General features: G+C 43.5%; 1 protein-coding gene across 3 annotated transcripts in view; it reads left to right on the top strand.

Annotated features, from left to right (window-relative positions):
- The window catches only part of PHC2 (polyhomeotic homolog 2), a 154,083-nt gene that overhangs the window by 63,773 nt on the left and 71,784 nt on the right, over positions 1-18,526 (top strand). For 2 of the 3 annotated variants that reach the window (XM_036745055.1, XM_036745054.1), the window contains exon 2: positions 14,295-14,525. In XM_036745055.1, the coding sequence (XP_036600950.1) occupies positions 14,349-14,525 (177 nt within the window). In that variant the 5' untranslated portion in view covers positions 14,295-14,348. Of the gene's footprint in view, positions 1-9,600; positions 9,666-14,294; positions 14,526-18,526 lie in introns of those variants that run through there. The other variant, XM_036745056.1, reaches the window with a different exon arrangement.

The following is an 18,526-nucleotide window of genomic DNA, read 5'->3' as shown; positions in this document are numbered from 1 at the left end:
AAAACAGAAATCATAGATTTAAATTTCATGGGCTCCCACAACCTCAGAGCTGGGTGGAGCCTCAAAGGTCATCTATTCCAGCCCCTACCTAAAACATTAATGTCTTCTAAGACATCCCTGACAAGTGGCTCTTAGGCCTCTGCCTACAAAATAAATACAAGGTGTTGTGTGGCAATTGCAAGTTTGTGGAAATGGGGACTGGCAGCTGGGAGTTGAAGAAAGACTTTATGTAGAGGTTGCTTAAGCAGAGTTGAAGGAAACAAGGGATTGTAAGAGTCAAAGGTGAGGGAGAGTGTCTAGGCATCTGTCCTTCAGTCGTGTCTTAAGTCTTCCTGACCCCATTTTTGGGGTTTTCTTGGCAAAGATACTGAAGTGATTTGTCATTTCCTCCTCCAGCTCATTTTATAGATAAGGAAACTGAGGCAAACAGGGTTAAGTGACTTGCCCAGGGTCACATAGCTAGTAGGTGTCTGAGGCCAGATTTGAACTCATGAAGCCCAGTGCTTTATTACCTGAGCCACTTAGCTACCCTGGCTAGGCATCACAGATAGCCAGTTCGAAGACATGGAGGTGGAAATGCAAATGGACTGTCACATGAGAAACAAGAAAACTGGTTTGGCTGAACCATGGGGTTTGGAAAAGGGACTAATATATAATAAATTTTAAAGGATAGGCTGGAGCCAGAGAGTGAAGGCTTTTAAAAGCTAAACAAAGGATCGTACATTTTATCCTAAGGGCAGTAGGGAGCCAGTGGAGTTTATTGAAGGGTTGAGAGGGAACCTAAGAAGAAACACAAAAAGAGGAAAACCTTAGAAAGAAGAGCTTAGGGGAGCAAACTCAGATGGGAACAGGCAACCAGGAGCCCTTGACCCAGCTGCTCCTCAAGACACAAGAATCTGTGGAAGAAGCTGAAGGGGTTTAGCCTAAAGAAGAAAAGATGTGGGGATAGTTTTTGTTGTTTGTTTATTTGAAACACATGATTTCATCCTTTTGGTGCTTTCTTGTAGAAGTAGGCTTTTCCCTACTCCTATACCCTGGTGGTTGCTGTAGTTCTTGCAGTAGTCATCTATAAATTACAAAGTGATTGGGTCACTTTTGTGAGGGGGGAGGGGGAGGCTGTGTCAAGTGACTTGCCCAGGGGGCAATAAAAAACAAAGGAGGCATATGGAAGCCTGGAGTCAGACCCTGATTTGGACAAGCACCAGCCCTGTGACCCTGCATAAGTCACTAGACTCAGAGCCCGAATTGCCTCATCTGTAAAAAAACAGAACAAATAACAATTGAGATCATAAGGTTTAGTTGGGAACTTAGAAATGTTCTCCAGTCTCTCCAGCTGATATAATGTAGAAGCCCATAAAAGGTAAAAAGAGCTCCCAGTCACAAAGCTAGTTTGGTAGCAGAAATGGGATTTGAACCAAAGTCTTCTAAACTCTCAAGCCAGTTCCCTTTCCTCTATATCATTTTCTGCTATGTGCCTTTCAGGCTGGTTTGTGAGGAAAGTGCTTTGTAAAGCCTAAAGTGTTTAGAAAGATGAGTTTTTAATAAAGTAGTGAAGAGAATTCCTGTTCAGATACAGGGTTCGACTAAACATCTGTGGTTCTTCCACTTCTGAGATTCTTGACTTGTAAACGCTCACTTAGCAGAGTGGCCAGCAACTTTCTTAGGTCTTAGGGAACTTAAAAGAACTTAGACCTGAGGAACTAAGGGTAGAGAAGAGCTAAGGAGTACAAAGCCTGCTGGGCTGAGAGTCTGGGAACTCAGAGGAAGTGAAGACTTGGCCATGTCATTGGGAGGCCCTGAGCATAAGTCCCTTTCCCTCTGAGCCTCAGTTCTTTTCCTGGTAAACCTAATATTTACAAGACACACACTACCTATTTCAACCCATTTGGCAAGCTTGAAGCTGCCATGGAAATATGGACTATTATTAAAGACTGCTCGTAGGGACCATTGGCATAAGTCACGGGCAGAGGAGAATGGAAAAAGAGAAGAAAGGCAAGGGAAGTCAGTGGGGTGGGGACCAGCTGTGCTTTATCACCACTAATGTGATTCAGCTGTGGCATTTGGAAATGAGCAGTGGCAGAGACACCAACCTGGGATCTCATTTCTGAGCAAAATTCAAGCCCAATTCAGTTCCAAGAGATGGAATTTGTTGCCCTCTGGAAAGACTCTGTGGCATTCTTCATAAAATCTCCTGCATTGGAAAAGATCTTGAAAGCTGTCTAGTCCAACCTGTCCCCTGAAAGATATCCCCTTTAGAATAATCCCCGGGTTGTACTTGTGCTACCTCCTCCAGGAGAGAGGCCTTTCTTGATTCCTTCTGGTGTCAGTGTCCCTTCCCACCACCCATTACACTGCATTTCTTTTGTATCTATTCTGTAACCTCTCCTAGAATGGAGACTCCTGGCAGGCAGGGACTGTACCTGGCACTTGAGAGACAATTAATGACTGTTGGATTGAATTGAATTTTGATAGCTTTAATTGTTAGGAAGTTTATCCTAATATGGAGCAGAAGTCTGTCTGTAGCTTACACCCATTGTTCCTCATTCCTCCAACAACATTCAAGGAACATTTATTAAGATATGCATTCTGGGGCCAAGAAAAACAACCTAATCCCTCTTTCAGTTGACAGCCTTTCAAATCCTTGAAGATTGCTCTGCATCCTACTGAGGCTTCTCTTCAAGCTAACTGTGCTGCCCCCTTGGAGCCTCCTCCCCACCCCTGCTCCTTTGCAAGCTCCTTCCCTGTAGGAGGCCCAGCACCATCCTGGTCACCAGGCTTCAGATAAACACCGTTCCTACAGTGGGGCACTCAGAAGAGAAAGGAGACTCCAGATGTTGTCTGGCCCAGGCTGTACATCCAGCGGAACTGTTGTCATTCCTCCTTGGCTAGCTCTTGCCATGTTTCAGCTTCATCTACAGTATAAAATTTGTATTTGCTTTTTGGAGCTGCCTTGTCCTACTGAACTTGTTGACCAGTTGACCCCCCAGGTGTTTTCTACAGGAGTTGCTGCCTAACCATTTTCCATCTTCCTCTCCCCACTCCCACCCGCCAGGCCATCGTTATACAGTCGGTTTTCAGAACTAGTCCTACTGACCGGGGTCCTGGGTTTTTCCAGCATCATTATGTAACTAGACTGGTGCAGACCAGTACTTTAGCTCTGGCCCCTCTTCCCAAGCCTTTTGCTGCTCCTGTTTCCCTTGCCCAGGTTCTGGCTGGCAACTAGAGCAGCAGAAAAGGAGCCCACTCACCTTGTCCCACCCTGACCTGCTTTGCCCTACCCAGTTCCCCAGAGACTCCAGCATCTGTTGCCGCAGTTGTCACACCAGCTTTTATGGAGCTGACCAGACCTCTCATTTCCTGCTGACCCCTGCCTGAGTCCCTCATAAATGCCCCCAAGTGGCTTCAGGCAGAGTTCTCAGTGCTCTGTCTCTGCTGCACCAGAATATCAGTCACAGCTGCAATCCACAGCAAATGGATTTCCCTGACCCTAGAGACAGAAGCCTAGTGTTTCCTAGACTTGGTGGCACCTGGGGGGGGGGGTGGGTGGAGTGAAGAGGGAGGAGCTTTATCAGCATTTCTCCAGCCACTGGTCCTAGGCCCTTTGGGGCAGCAGAGACCTGTAATAAGAGCTCCATATAAGCCTGTTGCAGTCAATGTACCATTTAAAGTGTCTCTCTGAGGAAGAGATTATCTGTTGGAAGGAATATAGAAGGATAAGAACTTAAACACTTAGTGGCTTGGAAAACTGAGCAGAATAGACCCCCACATGCCTGGCTTCCCATTCTTATCTCACACCGCACAGATTGTATCCTGTTTCTTCAGTTCTCTATTTGGATATCTTCAGTATCTCCCCATTGTCCTCCTTAAAAAGTCCATGCTCTTTATTCTGGCTCTCAATGCCCTCCATAATCAATTCCTGATTTTCTGAGAGCTCTTGGTACTGGGAGCACAGAATCAAAGAACGTTAGAACTGGAAAGAACCATAGAAGTAATCTAGTCTAGCCCCCCTCATTTTAAAGATGAAGAAACTGAATCGTACATTTAAAGGAAATGACTTGTCTAAGGTCACACAGCTAGTAAATACCAGAGGCCAGACCTAACTCTGGGTTTTTTGATTCCAAGTCCAGTCTTCTTTCCACTCTACCATTTATTTATCCTATGTATGCACATATTTATTTATAAACATGTCTAATTGTTCTTACTAGATTGTTGATATCTTGAAGGGTAGGAACTATGTCTAATTTATATTTTTATCTTTCCTAGTGAATTCATGATGTATACTAGGTACTTGATAAATTGCTGCTTGGTCACCATGGGGAGGACTTAAAAAATTGAGAAGAAAGAGGATCAAGGAGATGGTGGGTGTGGGATGATATCAAGCTAGGAGATCCTATTGGACACAGTAGATTGGTCACTGGGTCTTGCTTGAATCTTTCTTTGTCATAAGGGGTCTAAGTAGGGGAAGGAGGATGTTGGAAAATGATTCAAACATTTTTAAAAGGCATAAGTATACAATATTCAAATACTCCAGTAGATCTGTCACCACTTTGTAGAGTACCTTACAGTAATGCAGATTGTACCCCATTAATGCATATCCATCCTATGAAACTGTTGTCCATGTTCTTTTCCAAAGTTCCGTGGTAGGTACACCATAACGTTGCTAGAGGCCTTACTTAGTTTATGCCATTTTAAAGGTAAAATCAGAGGCAGTATTTTGATTGTTCACTTTTTGTCCCCTTTCTTTTTTTCTAATTAATAACTTTTATTTATGCCTTTTTGCAGCCCATGAACAAAAGGTATGAATAAAGGTTATTAAGTGGGGAGAAAATGAAGGCAGGGGAAGAATTAAGAGAGTCTATTATCTTCGAATCCAAGGGAAATTAAAGTATCCAGTAGGAGGTGGTGGTCAACAGAATATAAAAGCTGCAGAAAGGACAAGGAAGAGCTTTTCATATCTTGTCTACCTGACTAGATTATAAGCTGATTGAAAGTGAGGACCATTTTCTTATACTTCTTTATATAGGCAGGGACTTGCACAGGACCCTAAACACTCTAGGGATTTGTTAAATTTTTAAAGATTTTATTCTATTATGGAAGGAATAAAAAAATCATATAATCTCATTTCTCTTCCCAGTTTTTCCTCTACTTCTTTTACTTGGTTTTTCAAATCCTTTTTGAGCTCTTCCATGGCCTAAGACCAATTCATATTTTTCCTGGAGGCTTTTGATGTAGGCTGTTTGACTTTGTTCACTTCTTCTGGCTGTATGTTTTGATCTTCTTTGTCACCAAAAAAAGATTCTGTAGTCTGAGACCTTTTATGCTGCCTGCTCATGTTCCCAGCCAACTACTTGACCCTTGAGCTTTTTGTCAGGGTACGAATGCTTTTAGAGTGGAGAGTACTTTGTCCCAAGCTTTAGGGGCCTTGCACTGCTGTTTTCAGAGCTACTTCTGCTCCAGTCACTGCAGGCTCTGCCACAGCAGTGCTCCTCCTTCCCAAGAACCGACAACCAGGACCATGACCCCTATTCAAGCAGGGCAAAGCAAGAGAACCCTGCCTCTGTGCCAGCAAAGCAATCCCTGCACTCTTGTTCTGATCCCCGCTTGATTCCTCCCACTGGGTGGGCCTGGGGATGGAAGCAGCCACAGCTGGAGCTCTGGAAGCAGCCTCAGGAGCTTCCTGCTGCTGCTTCCATGGCACCTCCACCGCTCCTGGGGCTAGGTTCAGACCAAGCACTTCTCTCACCCAGATCCAGCAGTTTCCCCACTAACCTGCTCTGTTGTCTTTGGTGTTTGTGGGTTGAGAAGTCTGAGAACTGCTACAGCTCAGTGATTCATGGCCCTCAGGCCTGCTTTACCCAACTCCTAATCTGGTCTGTCCTGGCATGGCCCACGCTGTGGTGCACTTGGCTCCCAGCATGGTGCAATAGACCCTTCCCAGCGACCATCCAGGCCATCTTGGACCGGAGACTTATTTCCCTCTGTTATTTCGTGGGTTCTGTAGCTCTAGAATTTGTTCAGAGCCATTTTTTACAGGTGTTTGGAGGGATTGGGTGGAGAGCTTAAGCGAGTCCCTGTTTTCCAGCTGCCATCTTGGCTCCCCCTCTTTAAGCATTCTTGATGAAAAGACCAGAGCCGAATACAAAATTTGACTTTCAATACAAAGGATCAAGAGAAGCATGAAAAGCAAGCAGCTTCAGTTGGAAGTGAGACTGGTCAGCTCATCAGTAATGTCTCCTTTCCAGCTCCTGAGATTAAACTGTAGCGGTAATCTCCTAAGTTTCTTCGGTACAGTAGAGTGTAAACATTTATTCCAAGTAATTTTTACTTCCACATAATGTCCCTGGCATAATGTCCCCACTAAAAAGCAAACAAATAAATACATGGATGAATGAATGAAAAAAAATTATTTGCCTTCTCATTGAGGTGGGGAGGGGAGAGAGGGAAAGAATTTGGAATGCAAAAAATTTTTTAAAGAAAATGTTAAAAATCATTTTACATGTAATTGGGGGAAAATAAAATATTATATTTTTTTACAAAGAAAAAAATTTGAATTATTTTTGGGCAGGTGACTATTTGACATTACTTGAGGTAGGAGAGGCTTTTTTTTTTTGCTTCAGTATCCTTTTCTGAAGACATACCCTGGTCTTCTCTATTCCCATAGTAACTTTCTCCTTTGCCTGCTCATTTTTAAAATTTTTCTTATTATTGTATTTATTATTACATTTCTAAAAATCATAATCAGCTGAAGCTGTTGAGCAAAGCTGAAGACTACAAAATAGGCCTTTTAGCTATATTAAGATAAAAAGGAGAATCATAGAAGGGATGGCACCTTTGCTTGAGGTGAATGGGAAAATAATAATTGACAGCAGACAGAAGGCAAAGCTGCTCAGTTCATATTTTGTTTCTATGTTCTCTGCAAAGAAAAATGAATTTTACACTGGAAATGACAGATAAAAATGCTTCACAGGGAACTGATAGCCAAGATAAGGAAGGAGATACTCTTTTTTTCCTGGGATGGGGGGAGAGAGGGAGAGGAAGGCAGGGCAATTAGAGTTAAGTGACTTGCCCAAGGTCACACCGCTAGTAAGTGTATCAAGTGTCTGAGGCCGGATTTGAAGTCAGATCCTCCTGACTCCAGGGCCAGTGTTGGCAAACAAAATGGGCTCTTAGCACTCAGTTCAACCAAGTGCCCTTGAAGAGTTTGGCCTTTGTTTCCTTGATTAGATTGGGAGTCCTTGGTGATCTCCTTGCCTCAGGGGAGGGCCTAGTTTACACATGAATTTGAGTGACATGTTTGGGACATCAGAGGCTTTTAGACCACATGGGTTTAAGTCGCCTCTTTGTGACGATTTTAGGTCATGTGGGTGAGTCTCATGTGTGACTCACCCTTGACCCTGAAAAATATATAAAACCAGAGGTTGGCTTTCTATTTTTTGGAGCTCTTGCCCATAGCCATGGTGGTGCAAGTGACTCTGGGCCAGCCCTTGTTCTGAGCTCCCGGGCTGAACCTAAATGTTGGTAACTATTGAGTGTAATACAAGATTGTGAAAGCTTCCCTATGAATAACTCAGGCAAGGTGATACTCAAATAGTACAAATTTAGTTAGGATGTGGACCTCACTAGGCCTAAGTTTCGTTTTCCAGGAAATCAGGTGATATTCCCCTCTCCCCTTCCCCTAGCCTACTTACAAACCACCATCTTAACATTAAAGTTTCTCTATAAGGTAATTCTGTAGTTTCTGTGCTGGTATTGGGTAAAACTTATTCCTGGTTAGATTGTGAGGCCACCTATCCCCGCAAATGGGGACAGGGGTCCAGCCTCTGGGGTGGGATTTCTTAGAATTGTTTGTACAAGGATATATATCCCCTTGCTTGCCTTCTCCCCCTTGCCTACTATCTCTGCCCTGGTAGTGGGAGATGCCCAATTCTCGAGACTTGATCAAATAAAGCTTCTGTTTTTTTTCCTACCTTGAGAAACCGAGACATCTCTGTTTTTTTAACTTGAGCCAGTAGTCTTTTGTCCCACACACTATGAATTGTATTTGGTCTGTCTGTTGATGTTTGTAATTTGTTTGTATTTGTTCTGAAGTTCAGGGTGCTGGCTTTTTCCCCTGAACTAAGTGAATGGTATTCGTATGCTGAATTAAAGTAAGGTTGTTAACCCCTTAACGTTGCTTTCCTTAGTAAAGCAGATCAAAAGAAGCTGGGCTTTGGCAGCATTCTTGTTGTTGGGCTTGTGTTGGTATTTCACCCCCACAACAGCTGCTAGCCGGATTGTTGAAACAGTGCTGTACTCACTGTGCCACCTAACTGTCCCTACACTGAGCTACTCTTGACGAATACAAGTCAGCTGGCCCAGATGAACCCTTTCTTGGGTCCTGAATAAACTGACACATGTGATTGCTGAGCTACTCACAGTGATGTTTGAAAGATCATGGAAAATGAGAAGAGTGTAACAAAATTGGAGAAAGGCAAATGCCCCACTTTTCAAAATATAGAAGAGTCAAAGACCACCAACTATAAGTCAGTGACTGTGACTTCAGCTCCTGGGAAAATTCTAGAAAATATCATTAAACCGATGGTTCGAGAATATCTAGAAAGCAAAGCAGTGGCTTTCATGCCAGACTAACCCTATTTTCTTTTTGCACAGGATTAATAAACTAGTTGATGAGGCCAATGCTGTGTATATAGTTTACCTAGATTTTAGCAAAACTTTTGATAAAGTATATCCTGCTTTTCTTGTGGACAAAATAGAGAAATATCATTTCAATGATAATACAATCAGATGGATTCAGAATTGGTTGAATGAGCATTGGGCTGAATTTGATAAGATGAAATTCAAAAGGGACAAACAAATTCTGAAATGAACAAACTTCACATATATAAGATGGGAGAGGCATGGATGGATAGCAGTTCTGAAAAGGGTCTTGGGGTTTTTAGTGGATCACAAACTCAGTAGGAGTCAGCAGTGGGATATAGAAGACAAAAATGTTAATGTTGTCTTGGGCCACATTAGTCAGAGCATAGCTTCCAGGAGCAGGGAAATGATAATCCCACTGTACTTTACCTTTGTCAGATCTCATCTCTAGTACTGTGTTCAGCTCTGGGCACTACAGTTTAAGAAGACATTGGTAAACTGGAAAGTGTCCAGGGGAAGGCAACTGGGATGGTGAAGCATCTTGAGTTCGTGACATGAGAATCAGTCAAGGAAAGGATCATGATTAACCTAGGGAAAAGATGTCTCAAGGAGGACATGAATGATAGCTATATTTTGTATATTTGAAGGGATTGCCATGTGGAGGAGCTACATTTACTGTCTTTGGCCCCAGTGATCAGAACCAGGAGCAATGAGTAGAAATTTCAAAGAGGCCAGTGTAGGCTTGATGTTGGAAAAACTTTCCAACAGTGAGAGCTGATCAAATGAGGAGTGGTCTTCCCTGAGATGTGGTGAGTTCCCTTTCCATGGGGGTCTTCAGGCAGAGGCTAGATGAAGGCTTGTTGGGTGGGTTATATAGAAGGCATTCCTTCATGCATGAGTTAGGCTAGATGGTTGCTGAGATTTATTCCAACTGCCAAATCCTAGAATTCTGTGATTCTTGTTACCCAGGAAATATGTGAACAACAAAGAAGGTGGGCCAGTCTTGGAGGAAGTACAAGGAAGCACAGGTATGTGCTCAGCCTGAGGCTGTTGGACATTTTAATTAATGATTCTGACAAAGACTTAGATGAAATACTTATTAGATGTATAGATGACACAAGATGGGGAAGGAGAGGAACACACTGGATGATCAGACCAAAAAGCTCCGCACACCTAGAACATTGGGCTGAATCTCAAATGGTGACATCGAATAGGGAACAATGTAGTCATACTTTGGGGCTCAAAAGTGAGAGGTAGTATCTTGTAGTACATAAGAATACTACACTAGGAATTGGGAAAACCTGGGCTCAAATCTTGCCCCAGATACTTTCAATCTATGTGATCTAGTTAAGTTTTCCAAGTCTCAGTTTCTTTATCTGTAATAGGAGGATAGTAATAGCACCTACCTCACAAGGCTTTTGTGAGGTTCATGTGAGATAATACCTGTAAAGTATTTTAACAACTTTAAGGCGTTCTGTAAATATTAGCTATTTTTAAAAAAGTTCATCTGAAAAAGATCAGGAGTTTTAGTGGACTGCAGGCTCAATGTGAATCAATTTTGTGCTATGGTAACCAAGAATCAATTCAGTGATACCAATCTCAGGCTCCTGAAGAGCAGATTCTGCTCTGCAGGCCCTACTACTTGCTCCTTCATCCTGCACTTGAGCCCTCACATCGCCTGTCCTCATGCCATGTAGGCCCACCTTTTCCGCTGTGTCCTCTGGAATTCCCGCTGTCTAATTGACAACCTTCTCTTTATTTTAGACCCATTCCTTTCATGCTCCCATCTTCTGGCTCCCAGGGAGACCCAGCCACCCCAGAATGACACTGCATTATTGGTGCTCCTTTGTAGTCCTGATTATACCTTCTTTCATACCACCCTCTCCAGGCCCCCACTTACTGGTCCTAAGGGTGAAGTTAATTCTTCTTTCTTTCCATCACTACTGTCAGATTTGCCCTTTCCTGCCTTCACTCCGCAACCTTTCCTTCTTTGAGGTTCACTCTATCCAAATCATATCACCTAGTCCAGATCTTAGTGACCATTATTTAGATCATTCTCCCTCCTTTCTCAGAGTTTAGTGCCTGGCTTGTAGTTTTCCTCACTATCTTAATTCTTAACACTAATAGAAAAGGGACCTCTCTCTATATATATATGTATGTATGTATGTATGTATAGATGTGTACATGTATATAGCTATATATATGTGTATATGTATGTGTGTATATGTATGTGTGCATATCTATCTTTCCTCTGGTTCCTCAATTCCTATTTCACTCCCATGATTTACCCTCCATTCCACCTCAACCACACATAAAGATAGTCACACTTTTACTCTTGTCATCACCCACAGATGTTCCACTTCCATAACTGAGATTTCTGAAATTCCTTTATCCAAGAATAATCTGTGATTCCATCCCTCTCTGTTTATTATTCCTCCCTACTTATTCTTTATCCTCACTGCAATTCTCAATCCTTGTACATGTTAGTACTTTGCCAGGCCACTGCCCCTGATCTGGCTAACTTTCTTCCCTTCCCAGTCTTTCTTCTTTAGTGAACCAGTTCAACTTTGCACTGTCCTTTGTTCTTGAATCCCTTGTTTCCTTCTCCTATCCCTGATCATACTTTACTGAATGCCAAACTTGGATTACCCCCACAATCCATTTCCTCTGCTCCTCATGTTACTGAAGAGTGCTGGAAGAAGTCATTCACATGTGCTACAAATTTATAATATCAACTCTGCCCTCATGCATCAAGACAATTCTTTTGCTCATTCCAAATTGATTCTCTATCCTATTGTCCATAGTACCTGTTGCAGACCTTTTCTTCTCTTCTCAAGGCTCCCCTACCAGAAATTCTTGTCTCTCAGCTGAGGTCCACAACTCACATAGCAAGAACAGAAGTACACATCACCTTGAAGTGGGGGCAGACCCATCCCAATACCACCTCAGTTCCTTTGGAGAATGGGCTCAGTTGCTACAAAGTATTTGCCTCATTAAGATCATGAATGCAGCATAGATGATGGATTAATCAGTCCCCTGCTTGAAGGACAAGGTGTCTTGCTGCCATCTTTATCCACTTCTACGTGGGATCCTGGAGATTGCTGCTCGGGACTACACTTGTGGGTGCATTGGGTTCAGTTGTCAATGGACCTCTGGTCCTCCAACCTTACGAATCTCACATGGTCATTCTGTCTCCAAAATGCCTTCATCTGTGAGCAGGAAGGCACAGACAGAACACGAAAAGAATTGCCATAGATGCCATGTGACTCCAAAGTCACATGGTGAAGCTTCTAGCATTCCATTCTCCTACCTGAGACATAGCCAAGAAATGGAGATTGATTTGAGGGGTTAATGATTTTTGTAGGCACAGTGTGTACCATTTCAGCAGCCAATCAAAAGGCTCTGTTTTTTTTGCTACACAGGAAGCTGATAGGAGACAGTCCAGGGTATGCTCTGAAATCCGTGTGGGAGACTTTGCATCAGGAAGAACATGCTGTACATACCTATATGTACTTAACTCTCCGACCCCTGATACAGTCACCTAATGTTTCTGCAACGTAGTCATTTTCCTTTAATGCTGTCTTGATCCAAACCCTTCCTAGTAACAACAACCACAAAAATCATTTAAACAAACCAAAGGACACAGCACCCACGTGTGACACCACGTATGAAATCCCCCCCTTTCTGCTCTTCCCCACCCTCACTGCTCTACTGAGAGGAAGACTTGTTTCACTACCAGTTCTCTCGAGCTGAGATTGTTCAATTCAGAGTTCACCTGTCTTTTGTGCTGTCATTTACATTTTTGAGTCATGTGTATTTTGTTTTCTTGGGTCTGCTTTCTTTGCTTTGCATTATTTCATAGACATCATCTTTCTGTGTTTCTTTGAGTTCCTTGCATTTCTCATTCCTTACAATGCAACACTATTCCATTATATTAGAATACCACCATTTGTTCAACTATCCCAAAATCATGAGTACTCATTTTAAGAAAATTAATAGATGCTAGAAGTGTCTAGGTAATGTCTTGAGGTTTGGGGGATAGCTTCCTCATACGTCTGCGAGAGGCCATAGTTCAGAAAGAGGGAAGCAAGACGGAGATGTCTAGGAAGTGGGAAGTCTGGAAGAACATAAAAAATACTTCACTCACTCCCCTCTTTTATCAGGTATGGGCACATTAATACCCATGTGTGAATAAGGGGAAAGAGACACTTTACAGGCCAACCAATAAATGCTTTTCTGTTCTGTTTTCTCATTCAGAACAGTCTTCACAAAGGAATTAGAGCTGAAAAGGACCTTAGAGTTTGGTCCAACCTTTGCATTTTATAGATCAGGAAGGCCTAGAGAAGGAACATAACTTACCCAAGGTCACTTAACTAATAAGTGGTAGAAGAAGGGTTCAAGCCCAGGTTCTATGACTCCATTTTCAGAGTTTTTTCCGCTTTACTATGCTGTCCTTTTTCTCTTTACAGAGGTACTTCATGTACTTTCTTTAGAGTTCTGCCTAATTGAGAAGTGCAATGCAAACTATATGCCTCTGACATTATCTCTGTTACTGTGGACGTTCACATCTTAAAGAGGCCTATTCACTCAAAGTGAGAACCTGAAAAGGCCTTAGCCTGAAAGGACCAGGGTCTCCCATTGCATCCTGGGCCATCTCCAGTCATCCTGGTGAATATCAGGCCACTGGACCCAGATGGCTCTGGAGGAGAAAGTGAGGCTGGTGACCCTGAACAGCCCTCCCTCACTCAAATCAAAGTCCACTGCAAGTCATGTCATCATTTCCCTGATGTCATGGTCCTCTTCGAGAACAAAGGACGAATACAACAACAACAACTGTGTACGTGTTACGGAGCCTGAGTTTCTACTTCTGTAAAGTAGGGAGAGAAGTAACTATAGTACTTCCCTCATAGAGCTGTTGTTTGGATCATAGTTCATGTTTGTACAATAAAGTACTATACCAATATAAACAGCTGTTGTTACTTTTCTTTCTCTTCCTGCTATCACTGCTATTGTCCATGTTCTCATGCCTTTGTGCTTAGAACTACTAGACTAGCTAGCCTGCTAAATGTACTCCTAGGTTCCAGTCTCTCTCTTAATTGATCTTGTACCCTTAAAGGGCCAACTGGGAACCTGGAGCCAGGAGGAGAGATAGTAAGGAAACTGGGGCAGTGAGGAAAAACAGAGAGATCTCAGAACCCTCTTGTGTGAGAGCTGTCCAGTTCCTCTCCCTCCTGTTCAGTGTTGATGGGAGCGGGAATAAGCATTTATATAACATGTATGTAACTACTATATGCCAGACACTGTGCTAAGCACTTTTATAAATATTATCTCATTTAATTCTCACAACAACCCTGTGGGATAAAAGGAGCATTTTACGTCCCCATTATTTGTTATTCCGCAGTGCATTGCTTGTCAGAGTGCTCTGTGATCTCTACCCCACTCCATTTCACCGTGACTTAACCCTTTTCCCAGTATAAAATTGTTTTAGGCCTGAGCAATCTTGTCCTACATCTGTAGGCCCAGGGACTTTTATCTTTTTATCTTTGTGTCTCTAGCACATACCGTAGCGCTCTGCATAAAATAGATACTTGATAACTGATTTTAATGGAAACTAATTGTGTTCATGCTTATAGGTTTGCTTCTCTCCTTCTTTACAGCTCCTACTTGCCCACCTGTCTCCTGAGCACCCTGATTGTGTCACCCTGTAGGCCATGGAGAATGACCTGCCAGCCCCACCCACATCTCTCAGTGCCACAGTTGCCAGCAGTAACAGTGGGATCAGTAGTAGCAGCAGCAGCAGCAGCAGCAACAATGGTGGTAGCCGTCCTGGTGGAGCTGGGCCTCAGATTTCTGTGTACAGTGGTATCCCCGACCGGCAGACTGTACAGGTAAGCCTTAAATTGTTTGGGTATCTAAACATCTTGGACCCCAGAGCTAGGCCTTAAAGCCCCAAGGTAGAAAACCTAGAGAGAAATTAAAAGCTATAGTCAAAATTACCAGTCTGTGGGTATCCTTTGATGGCATTCAAGAGGAGAATAGACTCAAAAATTAAGAGAAGGGTAATTTGGTGCTATGTCTTAGGGACGCCTTATATTGACCAGTCACTGCCTTCACTCAGTGGCACCCAATGGGATTGTGGTGCTCAAGAGTCTTGTAGCGATCAGGCTACCACAATTGTAGACTCATAGACTTCACAATCTTAACCCTTTACTGAATGAGTTTAACTTCGCCCTATCCTTGCATCCTTTCTCCCTTTTTCTTTCACTGCTCATCTCTTTTCAAACCCCAACCCTGCATTTCTCCCACCATCTACCTGCTCTGCTCCCACTTACATGCTGCATAATATTGCTGAATAAAGTTTCCTAAGTGTGATGAGTCCATTAGAAATTTATGTTATGTACTCTCAACTGGGCCCTCCCTGTTACACAGCAAACTTCTCACTCTTCTCTGGTTAACCATCCTTCTCTCCACAGTAGCTGGTCCAAAACTTCTCTTCCTAAAGCATCTATGCCACCCTCTTCTCAATTCTTCTCAGCCAAGGGCCTCTCTTCATACTTTATTGAAAAAATTGAGGCTACCCATTAGGAGCTCCCTCTCCTCCACAACTCTGATCACTTTATCATTATCCCTCATTCTGTTCTCCTTTGTTTCATCTCAAAGATGTTTTGGCCAAGGCCAACTTCTCTGCTTGTGACCTTTGCCCCATCCTCTCTTGTCTCTTCTGGCAGATTGCTTCCAAAGTTATCCTTCCTGTTTCCCTTATTTTCAACCTCTTCTGGTCCATTGGTTCTGTCTCTGCTGCCTATAAACACTGTCATGTCCCCGCCTCAATTCTTAAAAAGACCCTATCATCCCTTTAAGCTATCATTTTATATACTGTATCTCCTCCCTTTAAGAGCCAGACTCCCAGAAAAAGCCAGTTACACTTATTGACTCAACTGACACACATCTCATTCATTTTGAAAACTTTGAAATATGGTGTCCATCCCCAGCATTCAATTGAAAGTAATCTCCCTAAGCTCAATAAAAACACATGGCTTTGTATTTATCTCTCTATTGCTTAATCTACTGGCGTTCTTCCACCTCTCAGACTTGTTGACTTCTCTGCAGCATTTGACAGTGCTAATCCAAGTCAAATCAAGTCAATAAGCATTGATTGTGCCCGGCACTGCATTGAGTGCTGGGGATACGAAGAAAAACAGAAGCAGCCCTTGCTCTCAAGGAACTCACAGTCCAATGGAGGAGAAAACATGCAAACAGCTATATTCAAATAAGACATAGACAGGACAGACTGGGGACAATCAGCAGAAGGAAGGCACTAGCATCTAGGGGGATTGGGAAAGGCTTTCCATTGAAAGTGGCCCCTGAGCCGAGCCTTACATGGACTCATAATCCAGTTGTCTTTCAGTGTTATCTTCCTTTTCATTATTGTAGTCATCATGCACATTGTTCTCCTGGTTCTGCTTTCTTCACTTCAGTTTATATGAGTCTTCCTGCATTTCTCTGAATTCTTCACCTTGTTTCTTACAGTACCCTGATACCCCACCACGCTCACATGTTGTAGTTTGTGTAGCCATACCACAAGCTCTCGTTCATTGGTTTCGGGGCTACATCTCTGCCAAATTGAGTGACTGTGTCTGGACCATATCTGATTCCTTGTATTTCTACTCTGCAGCATTCCCTATTGAGAAAGAGTTATTTAGCTATAGCTTAAACAGCTCCAATCAATGAATGGGCATTGCCTCAGTAAAAGTGAGAACTTGGAAAGATCTTAGCTTAAAAAGGCCAAGGTCTCCCACTGCATCAGCCATCTCCAGTCAACCTGATCTATATGTGGCCACTGGACCCAGATGGCTCTGGAGGAGAAAGTGATGCTGGTGACTTTGCATAGCCCTCCCTCACTCAAATCCAGTTGACTCGCAAGTCATGGCATCGTCTTCCTGATGGCATGGCCCTCTTCCAGAATTGAAGGACAAACCACACACAATCTAGCTATCGATTCCCCCTAAATGTTTGGAGAGAAAAGACCAGAAAGACAAAAACGCTGGAAAAAAGAGCAACCTAGACGGAGAAGGGCATAAGTGAGAGGAGTCCTAGGAGGAGAGCACATGATAGAAAGGGGGGAAAGCTAAGCTCAGGAAAGCAGCCCCACTGGAAAACAGGGTTCTGAGAAGAGAGAAAGAAAGAGGAAGAGAGGAAAGGAAGAGTCAAACTCTAAAGGAGACCTGGAAGAACAGAGGCCAATAAAAAACTGGACCCAGCCTGAGTCTCTGTGCCCAGTCCTGCCTCATTAGAGTCCAGGCTGGAATATCATCATTTCAAACGTTCTCAGCCACAGAAACCACACTAAGAGGCTAGAAAAGGACATCATTGGCCTCTAGGGAGGGGAGGGGCCAGTGCCTAGGGTTGCAGTTCAGCCTGGGGATTTGGCTGAGCTAAGGTCAGGAGGCCCACTCAGGCCAAGGCCCAGCTTGGGGCAGTACTTGCCAGAGGAGAGCTGCAGGTGAGTGACAGGAGAGCAAAGAGGAGGGGCAAGGGTTCTGGGGCATTAGGGGCGGAGGGAAAGAATACAGAGCTTTGCTTTTTTTCTCAGAGAAAAGGCTGTGTGGGGTGAGGTCAGAGGGCAGCTCTTTGTCACTGTCCAGAGGCCTTTTCTCAGCCAATCACATTGGGAAGGGAGGACTATGTTGAGAAAAGGGAAGGGGTTGGGTGTGGGAGGGGAAGGTGGAGAGAAGAGCTTAAGCTAAAGAGAGGAAGGGAAGGAAGGAGGGAAGGAAGGAAAGAGAAAAAGAAAGGAGACAGGCAGGCAGGAGGCCAGCCCCAGCATCCCTGTGGAGCTGGGGCTGTGAAGAACTTGAGCCTTAGGAAGCAGAACTACAGTCCATAGAGGCCAGCACTCTGCTGTACAGCCCAGGAGGCCTTGCTTTCTGGGAAGCCGCAGTCAAGCCTCTGGAGCGCATCATCATGAATCAGAAACGGGGACCTTTCTGAAATTGTTGGTGCCTAGAAGGAGGGTCTACACCCCCTAAGCTGCATTCAGGTGAGTCCTAGGCCTGCTGCCAACTTACAGAAACAGGACAGGAACCTACTGACTTTTACTCTCCACTATTGCCTCATTCTTGCTCTTAGTTCCCACCCCGTCTGAGCTTCTGTTTATTTATTCCCCATCATCTTGTTCTCTGTTTGCTCTCTATGTTCCAGCCAAACTGGCCTACTTGCCATTCCCTGTCCCCCGCCCTCCTAGGTAACTTTGCATTGGTTGTATGCTTTATGCCTGGAGGATAGAATGGCGCATGGATGTGGAGAGTTGAAAAGAACTTCAGTGGCCATCTAATCCAACTCATCTCAGAAAAAATTGATTAACAAGAATTTATTAAGTACTTACTATCAAGCAGGTACTAGGCTTTGGGGATACAAGGAGCTTAACTTTTTCTCAGGTGAGATATTAGAAATGTATACAGAATCAATGGAAAATAATTTAGTGAGGAGGTGATAGCAGCTGGAGGTCAGGGGTGGATCAAGAAAGTTTTCATATAGTTGGTGATTGAGGTTAAGGAAATTGAGGATTCTAAGAGGTAGAAGATGGGTAAAAGGTTTTAAATGCCAAATGGAATAGTTCATATGTGATTCTAGGATTAAGAGAGAGTCACTGGAGTTTATTGAACAGAGATGTTACATGGTCAGGCCTGTGCTTTAGGAAAACCTTAAACAGCTGTGTAGAGATGGATGGGAGAAAGGAAAGCTTTGAGGTAGGGATCCCAATTTAGAGACCTGTGCAGTACAGTCCAGGTGGGAGGGGTTGAAGGACTGTATGAGTGGAGAGAAGAAGGTGGGTGCAAGAGGTGTTGTGGAGGTATAAACAATAACATTTGGCAGTTTGATTAGATAT

The sequence above is a fragment of the Trichosurus vulpecula genome, chromosome 2 (assembly GCF_011100635.1).
Source record: "Trichosurus vulpecula isolate mTriVul1 chromosome 2, mTriVul1.pri, whole genome shotgun sequence".
Taxonomy (NCBI): domain Eukaryota; kingdom Metazoa; phylum Chordata; class Mammalia; order Diprotodontia; family Phalangeridae; genus Trichosurus; species Trichosurus vulpecula.
The sequence above is the reverse complement of the archived record's forward strand: the minus strand, read 5'-3'. Positions and strand labels throughout refer to the sequence as shown.